General features: G+C 45.6%; 1 protein-coding gene across 5 annotated transcripts; it reads left to right on the top strand.

The window, feature by feature from the left end:
- The first annotated feature begins 1,171 nt into the window (after positions 1-1,171).
- TMEM254 (transmembrane protein 254) lies at positions 1,172-15,376 on the top strand. 5 transcript variants are annotated; one of them, XR_007122678.1, is made up of 5 exons: positions 1,584-1,716; positions 3,443-3,546; positions 3,734-3,793; positions 13,721-13,873; positions 15,251-15,376. XR_007122678.1 is itself a non-coding variant. In XM_047702388.1 (4 exons), the coding sequence occupies exons 1-4, from the start codon at positions 1,239-1,241 to the stop codon at positions 6,938-6,940; spliced, it is 375 nt and encodes a 124-aa protein (XP_047558344.1). In that variant the 5' UTR covers positions 1,172-1,238; the 3' UTR covers positions 6,941-8,745. The 5 variants fall into 5 exon arrangements, 4 of the variants coding, with proteins under 4 accessions (XP_047558344.1, XP_047558347.1, XP_047558343.1 ...); XM_047702388.1 differs by lacking the exons at positions 1,584-1,716; positions 13,721-13,873; positions 15,251-15,376 and adding exons at positions 1,172-1,328; positions 6,820-8,745; XM_047702387.1 differs by lacking the exons at positions 13,721-13,873; positions 15,251-15,376 and adding an exon at positions 6,820-8,745.
- The last annotated feature ends 2,176 nt before the right edge of the window (positions 15,377-17,552 follow it).

Here is a 17,552-nt window from a genome sequence, read left to right as displayed (position 1 = left end):
GGACCGTGAGATCATGACCCAAGCCAAAGGCAGAGGCTTAACTCACTGAGCCACCCAGGCGCCCTTAACGAGCTAATCTTCTAAATACAGTACTTAGAATAATTTTTCCAGCATAGTAAGCACTCAGTAAATACTACCTATTTTTTTGTTGTTTGTGTTTTTGCTTTTTTTAATCAGCTATTGTTTCTATCTGCTTTTAAGGTCCAAGAGAAACAGCATTTTTTTCATGAAGCCTAATCAGAGCACACTTGGGTTTGCTATGCCTCCCGGCTCACATAGATGCTATAGTATTTAGCACAGGGCCTGACAGAAAGGTTCAGTAATTATAACCAAAACTCAGAAAATACTATAGGCCAGACACTTTTGTGAGTGTTGTTATTATAAGTATTGACTTGTTTAATCCACCAAAAGCGCTGAGGTAGGAACGGATAGGATATATCCCCATCTTACAGAGGGAGAAACTAAGGCCCCATATCAAGACTTAATACTTAAGCGAACTGCAGTTTCATTCTCCACTGCCCTCCACTCCCCTTATGTAACCTTTAACCAATCAAGGGAATTTCTTGGACAACACCAGAAGGTAATCCCTCTTACCTTTTCGCTGGGCGATACTCCCTAAAACAACGCAATCTTTGCTAATAAATTCCTTTTCTTATACCCTCTCTCTGCCTTTATTAAAAAACAAAACACTTTCCCTTTCCGCAGCTCAGCAGAGCTCCTTTCTACTTGCTAAATGGTTGCTGCCCCATTCATGAATCCTTCTCTAAAGCCAATTCGATCTTTCAAATTAGTTTAATTTTTATTAACAATGACTGGTGTACGCTTAGGCCCAAAATGCGTAGCAGAGCTAGGACTTAGACCCAGGTCGTCTGTCCCACAGCCCCTGCTCCTAAGTCCTGCGCAGTGCGGTTCCACACATCTTCATTAACGGAGAGGCAGAGCATCACTTCTCTCGGACTCGCGGTTATTGGAGGCGGAAGCATCATCTATTCCAACACCTTTCTCCTAAATGCAGGAAAGTGCCACTCTTAGAGGGGGGGATCTCCCAGCCCGGCCGGCCAGAGCCCAGCGAGCCCGCTGCCGGCGTTCCCGTACCCGCAGGGGTCTTAGGGTCCCGGGAAGGAGGTGGGAGCAGGGAGCGAGGAGCGGGGAGGAGCGCCCGCCCGAGCCCCGCCCCGCCTGCCCCACCCCGCGCCGCGGAGCGCCCAGTCTCGCGTTCTCGGGGATGTGCCGCAACAATGGGGACGGCGGCGGACGGTAAGGCGTACTTCCAGAGAGGCAGTCTGTTCTGGTTCACCGTCATCACGCTCTCCTTCGGGTATTACACGGTAAGGGCAGCTCCGGCGGAGCGCAGGCCAAGAGCAGCGGGCGGTGTCCCCAGCGTGGGACCCGCGTCAGCCGGCCGAGGGGTCGCGCAGGCGCAATCCGGCTCTGCGCGCCCGGAGTCCAGGGGGAAAGGGGACCAGGCCCGGGAAGAAGACGCCCGCGCACTGGTCCGCGCCTTCCGCCTCTTGCCGCCGTCCCGCGAAACCAGTTGTTCAGGCTTTCTCGGTAAGGGAGTGGGGGCGGGCACTGCTGCTCCCCATCCCAAGACTCAGTAGGTCTTTCAAGATGGTGGTGACGAGGTCCGAGGTCGGCAGGCCTGCTGCCGCCTACTTCCGTCCGGCGAGACGTTTGCCTTCGCTGGTCACTGTCCTGGCACTGGGCTATTTCGCGGTGAGGCGTGCGGCTGGGGCGGTGCATCTCTTTTGGCCCGCCGGGCCCTCGTAGGGCGAGAGGCGCCCCACTGGCGAGGTCTTGCGCTTGCGTCGGCGCCCCCCGGCGGTTGCCTAGGTTACTAGCGTGAGCGGGAGGTCGGTGGGCTCGCGGGATGGTTTCTGCTCTATCGTCCTTTCCTTGGCGTCCTCGTCCCTCCCCGGTCACTACGACTCAACCGAGAGAGAGCGGAGTTCAGCGAGGGGGAAGTCACGCTGACAGGCTGCCGTGGGCCGGGTCGGGCAGGATAGGGCTTCCGAAGCAGAGTGCTCGAGGCAGTTGGGATTGTTTGGAAACCGCGGTTAGACCTAACGGAGGGATAGGGCGTTTGTCAGGGTCCTGGCGTAGATGTGGAATTAAGACAGATCTCTGCTGAGACGAGAAGCGACTTTTGTCCGGCTGACAGAGTTCGTTTGAAGGATGATAGGGAAGACACCTGGAAAAGTAGGTTGGGAACTAAGTTGGGGAAGTGAGCTAAGTGAAGGGAGGCTCATCTGTTTAGATCTTGACCAGGAGAGATCCTGGACACTGGGGCTTAGAAATGTGTTGTCGTGTCCACGGTGGTGTTTGCTGTCAAATCTGCTCTCCTTGCCTCTGATTTCCTCACACGTAAAAGGGTGTTGAACTCAAGTGTTTTCAAAGGTGCGTTTCTGTTCTAGGATTCTGTGTTCCTGACTAGAAAATAGATGGAGGAAAGCTTTGGGGACTGCAAATTGGGATACCATGGAGCTGGCATTATTCGGACATTATGGAACTGGGTAGCATTCAATTTAGGATATTATGAGCTGGCACGTGCTGCCCATTCCATTCCTTTTGGTTTTGGAGGGTGCAGTGGTATTTTATGCTTTCTTTAAAGTTGAGATGCGTAAGACATAATGGGAGGAGGAGTACAGCTCTTGGCTGAGATCTGAATGGGACAATACATTCTGGACCTGTTGGCACTTAATTCTCAGAAAAACCTCAGCTGGCAGAGATTACAATATAGAGACTAAGGGAAAGTTGCTCAGATGACAAAAACCTAATGTGATGAAGTATTTGCTATTAGCACTTCACAAGCTTGACGTTATTTTCCAACTCTGTGAAGTGGATCATTCACAATTTTATTTTTTATTTTTTTAAAAGACTATTTATTTATTTATTTGGCAGAGTGGTCACAAGTAGGCAGACAGGCAGGCAGAGAGACAGGGGGAAGCAGGCTCCCTGCTGAACAGAGAGCCCGCCTTGGGCCTTGATCCCCGGACCCTGAGATCATGACCTGAGCTGAAGGCAGAGGCCTAACCCACTGAGCCACCCAGGTGCGCCCTCATTCCCAGTTTTAGATGTAGAAGTGAATCCTTCAAAAAGGATTCGAAATTAAATTGGTGTTTGGCTCAAGCCATAGCTTCTGCAATGAAGAAACTATCCAGGGCACAGAAACCTAAAGCTTACAATCTGTATAAAATAATATTTTGGGTGGAATTCACCAAGTATAGAAGTCATCCAGCCTGGGCACGGAGTCTGATAACCATATAGCTTCCTCCCCATAAATCTCCCCCGGAATAGCTTTAGTGGAGATGGAAGCACAGATGACTTAGTTCATCTCTAGTTTTTTCTTGTAGAATCAGGATTATTTCACAGTCTCTCAAAAATAAACGTTTGCCAATTTAAGTGACTTAATAGGTATTTTGTGTTCCTGGTTCTCTTGCAGTGGGTTGTTTTCTGGCCCCAGAGTATCCCTTATCAGAGCCTCGGGCCCGTGGGCCTCTTCACTCAGTACTTGGTGGACCATCATCAAACCTTCCTGCGCAATGGGTAAGAGGGCTCTGGAAATGGGATGTGCACCCTGCAGCTCAGTCCTGCTGTAGATCTAGAAGGCCTACACTTGCTTTAAGCTATGTGAGAGTGTTGCTGGTTCACATTAAGGCACCTTTTTGAGGTTTCTGTGTTAGATTTCATCAGCAGATAACCATCACCTTAAACCAGGCTGACTTTGTTTCAGGTATTGGCTTGCCTGGCTGATTCATGTGGGAGAGTCCCTGTACGCCATGGTTTTGTGCAAGTAGGTGTTTTTAATAGCGCTTTATCGTTTTTCTCTTGGTATCTAATATAAGTTGAGAGTAGCCACATTTAAATAATTCATGCGTTTGTAGGCCGAGAGCGTTCTCAGGGTAGAGTTGAATCTCCACACCTAATACTGAGCCTAGTCGGGAAGGAGTACTTAGTAACTGTTTAATGAATGGATTCATTTTGTTTGTGTTAGTTAATTAACTACTTAATTTAGATTATTTTTTCTCATTAAAAACAAAATTCTCTGTATATTCTCCACCTATAACAGAAGATTTGGAGGTTGCCTTCTAGTTTGAAAAAGAGCCAGTGTATTGACATAGGCCAGTGATTCTCAATCCTAGTTTCACAACTGACTCACCTGAGTAGGTGAGTCCGTTTTTGAAATATACATGTCTGGTGTCCAGACCCAGAGATCCTGATTGGGGAGGCCTTGCCTCTGAAACGGGAATCTGTCATTTTTTCCCAGCTTCACAATTAACTCTGGGATGCACTGCAAGTTAGAAAAGCCTCCCAGCTCAACCCTGTTTGCAGGTGCCAATATAAGTTAATACTGTGTGAGGGTCCTAGGAAAGATTCTCTTGACATTAGTACTTCATGTAAGCCTGTGCAGACAGTCTAGTGATGTGAAGAGGTGGTTATAGTAATGCCGATTACTTTGCAGTTAACTTCTGGTCAAGATGAACTGTGACCTCTATTACAGTTGTATTGCTTCTAAAAGGAAGAGATAAGATACTTCAGAACAGGGCACCTGGCCTGGGTGGCTCAGTTGGTTGAGTGACTGCCTTTGGCTCCGGTCATGATCCCAGAGTCCTGGGATCAAGTCCTGCATTGGGCTCCCAGCTCCAGGGGGAGTCTGCTTCACCCTCTGACCTTCTCCCCTCTCATGCCCTCTCTCTCTCTCAAATAAATTTTTTAAAAAAAGATACTTCAGAACAACCATGTTTTAATAATAAAAGTAATATTTTTTGAGTGCACACTATGCCAGACACTTGCTAAGTGCTTTTAAGAGATGATGTTACTCTATCTTCCCATTTATCTCCCTAGGAGAGGAGCAGAAAGCAGCTCTGCTCCCTCTCAGGCCTCTCCAGGTCCTCTCACCCTGTTGTCTGCCTCCCACCCTAGCCTGCTTACTGATATTGCCAGTCACTGTTGGATACCCTCCAGTCTAGTCCAGTCTATTTATTAAAAGCATAAACTGGTATGTAAGTCACAGTGTCTTTTCTCATCCAGCTGGGGCTCAGGAGCCTGCTGTGGGGAAGAGAGTATAGTTGGTGGCTTCTCTCTCAGGCCCCTTCTTTTTCCTATTTGCTAGCAACAGCACTTGTGGCCCCTTGGGGTGGGAGCAGTTAGAGGAAACAGGGTCAGGCATCTGGGAGCTATGGATGTTGCATACCCGGTGGTGGCTTTTTTTTCTCCAGGGGTCCTGGTGGAGTTTTGAGAAGCCAGCCATCATTAGAGATCCCCCTTCTTTAGTTCCCTTGATGGTTCCTTCAGATGTTTCCTCCAGCCTGCCACGGGCTCTTTCCTCTCAGGATCTCTGATTGGGGGGAGTTTTTCCCTCCCTCCCTCCCTCCCTCCCTCCTTCCTTCCTTCCTCCCTCCCTTCCGCCCTTCCTTCCTCCCTCCCTCCCTCCCGCCCTTTCTTCCTTCCTTACTTCCTCAGAAAGCGAGAGAGCACAAGCATGGGGAGCAGCAGAGGGAGAGGGGGAAGCAGGCTCCCTGCTGAGCAGGAAGCCCTCTTTTTCCTTGTCTGGACCAGTGAGTTTACCTCATTCATTTTCTTGGTGCACAGTATTCTATGATGTGGATGTGCCTTAGTGCATTTCACAAATGCCCCCCCGCAATAGACTTTTAGGTCTCTCATTTTTATTATTATAATACTGCAAGAACATGAGTTTCTCATACTCATGGCCCTTCAGTTGTTGCTGATTAAAGGAAAAGCTTTCAACATTTTGCCTCGTGTTTTTTCTAGGCTCATGCAGACCACCTCTGTCAGAATAAGGAGGTTCCGTCCTGTTTCTGAGTTTGCTGAGAACTTCTATTCAGAATGGAAGCATTTTTCAAATGCTTCTGCATTTATCAGGATGATCCTATGATTTTTCTTCTTTAATCTGTCAGTACAGAAAATTGTATCATTTCTGCATGCATTGTTTTTAAATTTTGTTTTAGAAGTCATCCACATGAGACTTTATATACAGATGAGGCTAGCAAGCCATTCACTGTAGTTGGGTCATTTTCTTTTGAGCTTTGTTTTAAGTGGTTTAGCTTGAATGACTGCACCAAGATGTTTATTATTATTATTATTACTACATGCCAGCCTTTTACCAAGTACTTTGTGTATGTTATTTCATAAATCATCTCAAAACTTGCTGAGATAAATACTGACATTCCTATTTTTCTTTTTTTTTTTTTTTTAAGATTTTTATTTATTTATTTGAAAGAGAGAGCACAAGGGGCGGGGAGGGGGAGAAGCAGACTCCCAACTGAATGGGGAGCCTGATGAGGAACTCAGTCCCAGGACTCTGGGATCATGATCTGAGCTGAAGGCAGACACTTAACTGACTGAGCCCTGATACTCGTGTGTTTCAGAGGAGGAAACAGATGCTGAGAGAGAATGAGTGACTCTCCCAGCGTCGCAGCCAGTTGTTGACAAGCTAGAATTTACACTGGCTTTACCTTCAAAACACTTCCTCTAAAGCCATCCTGGTTCTGGAGCTTTTTAACCTTATCTGCTCTTCAGAATCTCATGAGAAATGGTTTAATAATATCGTGCCCTAGGCAGTAGCCACACTGCATCCGAGGGAAGAGTGTACCATCCTAAGTGCACAAGAAAAATGAAAATAAACTGTGCGAGTTTAGAAGCTGGAGGAGAATGGCAAAATAAACCTAATGAAAGTACATAGAAGGAATACTTTTTTTTTTTTTTTTTTTTTTTTAATGGAAGACAGTAACTCTTATGAAACCGCAGCATTAAAATTCTGGTGGCTAAGTTCTTTTTTTTGTTTTGTTTTTTTTTTAGGTCTAAAGGCATCACAGATGGTCGGGCTCAACTACTCTGGTTCCTACAAACTTTCCTCTTTGGGATAGCATCTCTCTCCATCTTGATAGCTTACAGACCAAAACGCCAGAAACAGACTTAAAGAAGATACTCAGAAGCTTTCTTTACACTTTTGACGTTCAGCCTCAGTGTTTTGGGGTGAGGAGGGGGATGCTGAGTTACTCATCTTTCTACTTTTCCAGAAATTTAAGACCCTCTAGTTATTCATTATTCTTTCATATGCTCTGGTTTAGCTTGACGAAATGATAGGAAAGGATTTAAACTTCGCAGTTCTGTAGACTCACCTGTTTGGCCAAGGGCTTCCAGCTACCTTCTTGAGGTTCCTAGCCATGTTCGTGCTCCTTGTGTCATCTGGTTTAAGCTTGTACTAAAACAGCTTCTTGGTATAACTTTGCTCCCACTTCTGACCAAGACACCATACCCTTACTGCCCCATCTTAGCTCTCCTTTCTCCCAATTTTTTTCCACCTTTCTGAACCAAAACAGAGTGACATTTCCACAGCACATCAATTCCACACGCACTAGGCACCTGGGAAGCAGGATCTTATCCTCTCAAACTTCCATTTCTCACACACCAAGAAAGATAAGGAAGATAAGCAAGTGCATGGAATGGGCCAGGCCCAGCAGTAACCTGGAGGCACAGAGGACATGCTGGGTACCTAGAGGAGAGGATTGGAGATGCCTTCCCTGATCGAGCTAGCCAGAAGCCGTCCTTCCCTCTGTGTGGCCCTGAGGACACAGTACTCTGTGGTGTGCAGGGGTCTGATAGCCACTGCTAGATGGCTCCTTCCAGTCAGGATCACATGTTAACTTTATTTTTTTTTTTCCAGCACCTGTCCCATTGCCTTACACACAGGTGTTCTGTCAGTGTTTTCTGAACCACAGACCAAAAACTGTATTAACTTTCCATTTGTTCACTATCATTCCAGTTGTTCTGTGAAAACTATAGAACCTACTCAGTGTATTCTCTTCTCAAAGAAAAGCACAGGACTGCCCTTGACTGTTGGTGCCCCCTTTCTCAAGGTCCCTGGTAGGAAACTTGTGTCTTTTTCACACTTGCCTATTCTTAGTCATTTTCTCCATACTCTGTAGCATCTCCCTCCAGCTCCAGCTTACTCCTGAGCTGGAAATTCGAACTGGAAGCTAGTGACTACCTCTCCCATTCACCTGAGTAGACCTTTTTAACTACTGACTGGTCAGGGCAGGAGGGTCACTGACTCTGTTCCCTGATCTTGGCAGAATGACTCTGTCACCTAGGAGCCACTAGGGTTTGTTTCTTGGAGGACCACCTAGGCATTCCCTAGTTCTCCAGGGACTAGACCGTATTTTCCTTCTATGATGCAGTAGGGCACATTTTCTATTTTAAGCAAACATTTATGAGAGCCCTTTGCCGCCAAAAAGAGACCCCAAGTAAAAGTACAACCCTGAAACATTCTGGACTATGAATTGCTTTTGGGGGAGATGACTTTCTACAACTTAATTTCAGTTTTTCCTGTTTTTCTTGTCATGAAGGGATAGCCTTTTGGTAGAGAAAAAAAATTTTTTTTAAAGATTTTAGTTATTTGACAGAGCACAAGCAGGGGGAGAGGGAGAAGCAGGCTCCCCACTGAGCAGGGAGCCCAATACGGGGCTCAATCCCAGGACCCTGGGATCATGACCTGAGCCAAAGGCAGACGCTTAACCCACTGAGCCACCCAGGTGTGCCCCATGAAGAAAATTTTTAACCATCGAGTTAAACATCATGGAAATCCAACAGAGTTTTTAAAAGCATGGTCCTCTTGAAAAAAACAGTAATGACAGTAATATGAATGGTGACAGCAACACTATGCAGATTATTGAGTGAAATGAATTAACTTGAATAAATGCTGTGAATTGTCTTCTCTATTCAGATGCTTTTTTTGTATGTCCATTTTGTTATACTGCCACTTGATTCTGCTTTTTTCCAAGTAGATTCTATTATGGAACTGTTTGTACAGTTCAAATATCAAGACTTTTTTCATTGATAAGGTTAGCATGCCCTCATTGTAGAGCATGTGACCCTCGTTATGCTTATAGAGCTGCCCTGAGCCCACTTCACTCCGCGCACACTGTCTCATGGGTGGACATGAGTGTCTCCTTTCATTGCAGCATTTGTCCTCCTTTCGATTTCATTTTTATTTGTTTAGCACCTGATGAAATCCATGCAGCAAGTGAGAGAAGTACTTTTAGTTTTTAAATGCCAGAAGTATAAAATCCTATCATCTCATTTGGGGTATTATCATGACTTAGGGCAAAAAAGAATCTTAACGAGCAAATGGTGAGGGTCGTTTTATAGGCCCGTAAACTGCATCCCATCAAGGTGAAGTAAGCCGAGTCCAGACTCCAGCTGGAGCTTGTGTGTCTCCCATCCTCTGCGGCCCAGGAGCGTAGACGTTAAGTCTGTGAAGCAAAAAGTGAACAGAAATGGAGACATTGCCTTCATACTGAAGCTGTAATGGGGATGTGGGAGAAACATCCTTGTTGAGTTCAAATGAGAAAAGGCCAGAGTCATCTCAGTGGAAGCAACTCAGGAAGGCAGACAAATTAAACTGTTTTCTTACCTCCTGCCCCTACCCCGAAGATGTCAGGAGCATGTATAGTTTGGAAGAACAAAAAAGAAAAGACCGATGGAAAAACCCATGACTAATGACCTCAGCACTTCAACGGCAATAGGCCAGCGCGCAGTGTTTCCTTGTAAACATCCCGCTTGTTCAGGACCCCATGCGAGCCACATCTAAACATGCTTTTTTTTTTTTTTTTTAAAGATTTTATTTATTTGACAGAGATCACAGGCAGGCAGAGAGGCAGGCAGAGAGAGGAAGGGAAGCAGGCTCCTCGCTGAGCAGAGAGCCCGATGTGGGGCTCGATCCCAGGACCCTGGGATCATGACCTGAGCCGAAGGCAGAGGCTTTAACCCGCTGAGCCACCCAGGCGCCCCTAAACATGCTTTTTAAAAAGCCAAGGTTTTAAAACAAGGCTTGGGCTTAAGAGGTCATATTCCAGATACATTAAGAGGTTCTTGAGCAAAACATCTTGTCATCTGAGAGCCCTACATATTTATGCGGAGGGTCTGAAAACACAAAAGAGAAGTTGGAGAACCTGCCTTTGATAGAAATGTGTGGTCACATTTTTTATCTCTGCCTGGGCCCTTTCTGGAGCCTTGTTAATCAAAGCTCTTAGTTCAGCATAAATGTCAGTTATCTCGTTCCCTTTTTGGCACAGGCAAAAAGTTGCTAGTAGGGCAGCCGAGTAATAAATTTTGTAAATGTAGGAGACCTCTCTACAAGGCGGAGTATCCACATCAAATTGGGAATGTTGGGCAGTGAGAAACTATAATTATTTCACAGTTCTCTATGACGAAGAATCTATCCTGATTCCACAGCGGATGCTTGAAGATCCTATCCAAAATACTCTATTTGAAACTTCTTCTTTCTTAAAAATAATTTTGTCAGAGTGAGAGAGCACAAGCAGGGGGAGCAGCAGGCAGAGGAAGAAGCAGGCTCCCCGCTGAGCAAGGAGCCCAGTGTGATACTCGATTCCAGGACCCTGGGATCATGACCTGAGCTGAAGGCAGATGTGTAACAGACTGAGCCATCCAAGTGCCCCCCCCCCACCGTATTTGTAATTTCTATAAACATTTTAAGGTGGCTTCTAAACTTTCTTAATAGGATTGAGTATATTCATTGCCTCATTTTTGTTTGTTTGAAGGTGGATTAGGGAAAATGCGTTTGGCACCCTAACACTGTTCAGGGAAATGTTCATGACAGGGTCAGGGGTGGGAGAGTCTGCATTATATGCAGGGAGGTTTCGGTCCTTGGATGCCCCATGAAAAGATTTACGTGGGTTTCCGTGCTCCAATAAAGACAACCAGTGGGATAGTAGCAAGCACAAAGCAGCTTATTACAGGAAAGTGTGCTCTCAAGGTGGGAGAGCAGGCGGGTTCCTTGAAGTTGTTTTGAAAATGGATATTACTGGGTCTATCTGGGCTGCAAAGAGCTGTGAAGTACAGTGGTGTGGTCTCTATAGGAGGCTGCTTCCAGTCTTTTGGGAAACTCCTCCCATAGTTTGGTGGGGAAGTTTTTGACCCTGCAAGCTTGGTTCTGGAATGGTCTGGTGAGGCTTTCTCCTGGGGGAGCAGGGCTGTACCCGCAATGCAAGTGCATTATAATGAGTCTAGGGGTTACCTTGGGGCAGAAATGGAAGAGGAAAACGCATGTTCTGCACCTGTGGCTCCTGATCTATCAAGCCCAAGGTCTTGGAAACCACAAGGTCAGGATATTGAGCTCCCAGGCTTACAATGTGTAGCATTTTTTTAATCACCATCCCTGCCTTCAGCTCTAGTCTCTATCATTCCCCTTCAAGGACTTGGGATTCAGCTTCAGAGATGTTCCTTCCACTGCTCAGATCTAGCTTTTCTCTAACGAAAGGACTTTTCACTTTTTCTTTGTACAAAGCTGTTGCACGAGATGTTCCTAGTAAACAGAAATTAGTTAATAAAAATTGCCACTAGAATTTGAAATCTTGACATTACTATAAATGAGGGTAATATCTATAATATAGAGAAGCATTCCCTAGGCCTCAAGCAACCCCACAGCACTAGTCATGTCTACATTGCACCATGAGACCCTCCCTAAGAAGAAAAAGAGAGGCTTAGTTAGCTTTTATATAAGGTTTCTATGCATATCAAAGGGACAGGAAAAGGACTCATAAATACAGATTACTCATAAATATACTGAAAAATACAAAAGTATAATATGTTATATATTTATGACATTATTATTATATATCCGCAAATATACTTTTTTAAGGATATTCTAAGAAAAAAGGCAACAGGGAAAATTCAATCTTATTTATTCTTTTATCTACCCTTTATTTACCTTTTTATTTACCCTTACCCATAACACATCATTAATTTTGATATAGCCCTCCTGTGTGTAATTTTGCAAATGAAAGTAAATACATATTTAGGTGTCTTAGGTGTCAGTTCCGCCAATAGATACCCACCTTGGAGTAGATTTTCCAGACAAAAACGGGCCAAGGCTCTTTCACAAAACACCTGACATAGGATTTGGGGGGCCCATCCCCGGGAAAGTGGTATATCGAGCTAAGAACGAAATTTTGAAAAACTTTCCACTTTCTAACCCTCTAGAGTCCTCTAAAATCTCAATGAGATGAAACTGTTCCCCTGATATAACCTCAGAAACCCCAAGTTGGATTAATTTACTTTAACTTTCTTACTACTGGGAAATGAAATCATCCAAAAAAAGACAAGATCTGATAAAGAAAATGCTCCTTGGGGCACCTGAGTGGCTCAGTGGGTTAAAGCCTCTGCCTTCGGCTCAGGTCATGATCCCATTCTTGCAAAATGTCCGTTGTTTTGTGAGCAAGTATCTTTAATGTTAATGAATCATATTGTGAAATATTAGAACTTAAAGACCCAATCATGTTGCAATATGTCAATTACCACTAAAATCTGGCTTCTTGAGAAGGACTTCAAGGACAGTGTGAATTTGGTAACTTAATCTGATTTTCATTTACTATCTAACAATTTGCCAACAAGAGCTGAATTGCTCACATTCCACATTGCTCCCTTGGAGGGGGAAAAAATCTGTCTCCAATGCAGTGTGAGAAGCAGCTGGAACCTATCTGTCTGTGAACAAGACAGGTAACAACAGAAAAAGAAAGTCCGGGCTGGCCAACTAGCAGAGCTCAACTTGGATGCCTCCAAAAATCTACCTTAATTTTGCTCAATTTAGAATGGCATTAAACAACACAGGATATGAGCTGAAATTATGCTTGTAGTCCACTCATAATAAGAATGCTGGAAGGGGCTGCCAAAATTTTCAGCGGGACACCCCACTCATCTTACATTAAGGAGAAACTGAGTGCTTGTGAGGCAAGGTGACCACCAATGTCAACCAGCCAATTTGAGGGCAGACCTATGTCCCTGAATCCTCCGTATTTCACGAAGCTGCCTGCCAGCAGTGTTGGATGAAAGGTCCAAAGTCTTGTTCTCAACAGCATGGCTCACTGCCCAAATATTTTACACATATTGTCCAAGAATGGTGCATAAAGAGTGAGAATTATTTCCATCCCTGTTAGCTGCCCTAAACCCCCACATCCTGCCCATGGGATGAGTGCCTGCCTTTGATACTGTCCCCATAGCAATGTATGAATACTGCGAACACTCTGCAGACCTCGGGGTTTTCTTGCCATTGATGGAAGATGCAGCAATAATATGTTGCATATGTGGAAGGAATGGGGGCATTTATAGCATTGACCAAGCTTTCATATCTGCACTCTTGGCGGGCTTGCTGGGCTAATGCTCCGGGCATTACAAAACATTTCCTAGGAAACTGAAAATAAATATATTATGGAATTCAGTGTTCCGTGTGTCACTAGTGTTGTCCTGGTGGCCTGTCACGCCTGTTGCAAAACACACTGCTGGCTGCAGGCCTGAATTCTTTAAGGGGTCCCATGATGTCCTTTGAAACTGCAGGGATCTCACAGAATGGTTTCTATCTTGATAATAATAAGAGCAAATGTTCACTGAACTCTTCCGGTGAGCCAGGAATTATGTTTAGAGCCCTGCTTGCATTCTTTCCTTTAAACCTCACTAACCCTTGGGAAGTAGGCGCTGCTCCCATTTTCCCAGTTAGAAAACTGGGGCCTAATGAAATTGTGTAGCTCTCTAACAGAGCAAGGGAGTAGCAGAACCAGGAATCAAGCCTGGATCCCTCCATGTCCAAAGCCTATGCTTGTAATGCGCGTTCATGGCCCTTTGTTTCTGGATGACAGATGTAAACGTAGCATAAAATCATTCCTTGGTGTTAATCTGTTCACAGTAAAGTACACGGCTCCATGAAATACATATTCAAAATGGACTCCACCATCTAATTCCTTAGCTGGAAAGTTTTCCATCTGTACTTCAAGCAAGGGATCCATTTGAAATATCTCTTTGAAATGGCATCGAGTAGGAAAGACATTTCCATCTGAACGTGAGTCTGACCAAGGACTGGCTAGAAGGCCCTGGGGAGACAACCCCAAACATGTCAGCCGTAATCAGGACACCCAGACCAGGGGGAGCAGGGAGGTAAATGGACACTGGCCTTCGTGGCCTGTGAGCCAGAGACCAGGCATCTTCAAGCAGGATCAAGGTGGAGATTAAGAGGCCACTGGGGCTAGAGGGGGCTGGGCAACCAAAGGGGTGTGCCCAGGATTAGAGCGAAGCGGAATCATCCCTGTGATACTGAGGCAGGGGGACGGGATTGTCTTGCAGAATGTAGCAAGGACAACTTGGCCTTCATCATTTAGAAGTTCCAAAATAATTCTTATCCTGGGATCAGTGAGCCTTTAATATTGCCTGGGATCCGAAGAGACCACGCAAACAGAGAGCCTGGGGCCTCCAGGAATCGTTCTTTGGGGAGGGTGGGGGGCACTGGTGGATTCGGCACCAAGGCTCTCAGATGCACTAAGGAAAATGGACTTGATAAGACCAGAAGGCAGCTGCCAAATAACTATACTGAACAAATCATTTCACCTCTCGAACCTGGGTTTCCTCTTGAGATGATTAAACTGGATGATTTATAAGTTTCCAGCTTTAAAATTCCTTAAAATTCCAGAAGCACTATTCAGTAGTGGAATAATTTACTTGGATAAGTAGTGAGTTCCCCATCAATGGTAGTATTCAAGAAGAGTAAGAATAACCCCTTGTCTGGTATGGCCCTAGAGAGAATTCCTACATTAGGTAGGAAATTAAGATTTGACTTTGAGTAATAAAAACAATAATAATAATATTAATTATTATTGATTAGGTAATATGTGCCCAGCACTGTTCCAAGCATTACACATATCTTATCTGGGGTATTATTAGCATTCCCATTTTGCAGAGGACACTCAGACCAGAGATCACAAGTTGCTTCCCAGAGATCTCACATCTAGAAAGAGGCAGAGCTGAAATGGAGAAAACATGTTGCTCTGACTCCCCTACATCTTAACCACCACCCGTCATTTTGCCTTCAGCCTCTGTGGCTGCCGGGATAGGCATGCCTACCCTGGCCTGGGTTGTGAGTGTGAAGTGATGCGGTGCCTTCCGCGGGAGTGGGGTGGAATGCAGACGGCAGGCTTGCCAACAAGGCTGCTTTCCCAGGCCTTGCTGCGGAGAGCCAAAGGGAGTGGCCATCATGCTGGGAACCTCAGATCGTCTGGGCCCCTCTCACCCACCACCTCCCTTCGCAGAGGGGAAGACTAACGCCCTGACGGTGAATTAACGATCCAGACTCACGCAGCAAGTAAGGGGCAGAGCTGGGAAACCAGCTGCCTTGCATCCTGCCTTCCAGGCCAGTGCTTGACGTTTTGTTTGATTTTGTTTTTAGGGAAGTGCGTTACTGTGGGAGCTCACATACGTCACTGACAGTCCCTCCGTTCTGAGATCCAAAGAGACATATTTTCTCATGAGGGCACACGGATCAACCACAGCGGCCTGGGGATTCACCAGCCTGGTTAATTATTTAAAGTTCAGTTTCTGCCTATTCTAAAAATTCTTACCTAATCTTGCTCCCGTACAACCAAATTTACCTCTCTTACTGAGCCTGAATCACCATTTCTGCTTTGAGGCAAATTTCCTTACTAAGAATGACCCACAATGACATATTCCTGCCTACCATGCTTTGGCCCCAGCCATCAGGCCACCAGAATTCTCCCCCGTCCTCTGGGCTTACCTGCTGGGGCTGGGACTTCCTGCTCACCGGCAGCCCTGAGGGGACAGCCATCGCTGGAACACTAAGTCTACAAACTACATTTATACCTCAGTTGGAAACCTGTGACCCGCTCTCCCATTTAAGCTTCACAACACACAAATTCCTCAATATATTTTAGGCTCATTAGGGAATAAAAGGTTCATAAAGGTTCATTAAAAAAAATCTGTGACGGGTAGGAACAGTTTAAAATTCTCTACTCATCTACACTTTCAGTCCTAGGGAACTGAGTTAAAAGCAACATTATTCCAGGGCAAAGATACTTGCCTATACTCTCTTTTTCCTTCTTTTTTTCCCCTCCCTCCTTCCCTCCTTCCCTCCCTTTCTTTCTTCCTTCCCTCCCTCCTTCCTTTTTATGTCCTCTTAGTTCAGTGGTTTTCAAATTTGGGGTGCAAAATCCTCAATTTCATTATGATTTAAAGAGTGTCCAAGGCCTGTGTAACTTTAGGTCACAAGCTGGCTTGAGGACCAGCCCTTTAGTAAGTGCCCTTTGGGAGCCCAGAGCACATCCACAGTCGAGAGCAGACTTTGCAGTCCACGGAGACCTTGGGCAGGTTTCTTATCCCTTCTCAATCCCATTTGTAAAATGGGGACAATGACGGGGCTCCCTCACAGGAAATGTTTGGTGAAGTGGGCATTAGTAGGTCTGGGCCTCTGTGCTCTGGTCTCTGGCACCTGCTGCATGCAAGTCCCTCCTCACCCTCAGATGAACTTAAAGACTTTTGTCAGCATCACCCCCAACTGGTGTCATGGCCGCCTCCACCTGCCCTTCAAGCCCAGGGACTGTGCCCAGTGCCACAAAGTCGGGGCCTGAAGCCCTGTTCTCCATTGCTCAGTGGACCAGGGAACTCTTGGGAGTTTAGGGGGACAGGGCTCAGTCCCTCCTCTGCTCTCCCAGGATGCTTTCTTTTTGCAACAGTGTCTTGGATGTGATTCCATGCTGGCATATGTAGATAGAGTTCATTCATGGAAACATTTCCTTAGAATACCATATACCATTTTTGGACGTTCATTTCATTATCTAAGGACTAGATTCTTGGAAGTAGAATTGCAGTAGAATTGCAGAGTCATTGTGCACATTTAACATTGTTGTAGACATTGGCACATGGCCCTCCACAAATGTACAAATCTACATTCCTACCAACAGAATATGAGACTTACAACCTGATGTAAAGGCAGAGCCATCGGGAGAACTAAATCTGAGCAATGGGTCAGTACTAGACCCATCCGAGATGGAAAGGACGAGACTTCTGCCCAGGGGGTGGGAGGAAAGGCTCCCTCCATCAGTCTGAGGATGGGCAGAATGGGAGCATCCCTCAGCAGCTCACGGTGACATAGAATGGATTACTTAGGAACCCAGGGTTGGAGGATGCTTCCCACTGTTGAGAAGGGAGAACAAAAACCTTTATCTCAATTCTGTGGCAAGGGAATCACAGCCTTTGGTTCTCAGTCCCTTTTGGATCGAGGACCCCTTTTAGGATTTGATAAAAGCATGGAAGCCGTGCCCTGAGTACACACACATTCCCACCCGTACATGTACATGCAACTTTGCATATAATTTCAAAGAGCTAATCCAAAATCTCAATGTGCATGAGACACCATGCAGAAAGCCCAAATTGACCTTCTGAAGGTTATTCTAATCCTCCCAAACAAGGCCATCATCACCTGCTAGTGCCAGCTGTCCCACAGCAGCTCACAGGTTCATAAGTTAGCCCACCTGAGCTCAGCAGAAACCAGCGGAAGAACCACTCAGCTGAGCCCAGCCTACACTAGTAAACAGCAGAATCATGAGCTCAAGAATATTTGATGTTTAAAACCATCATTAAGTGTGGAGATGGTTTATTATAAAGCGAAAGCTAACTGATGCAGTCTCCATGAAGAACACTTGGGAATGCTATGGGGGACACAAAAGAAGACTGGA

The sequence above is a fragment of the Lutra lutra genome, chromosome 14, assembly GCF_902655055.1.
Source record: "Lutra lutra chromosome 14, mLutLut1.2, whole genome shotgun sequence".
In the NCBI taxonomy this organism is placed as follows: domain Eukaryota; kingdom Metazoa; phylum Chordata; class Mammalia; order Carnivora; family Mustelidae; genus Lutra; species Lutra lutra.
This window is presented reverse-complemented; position numbering and strand designations above follow the sequence as displayed.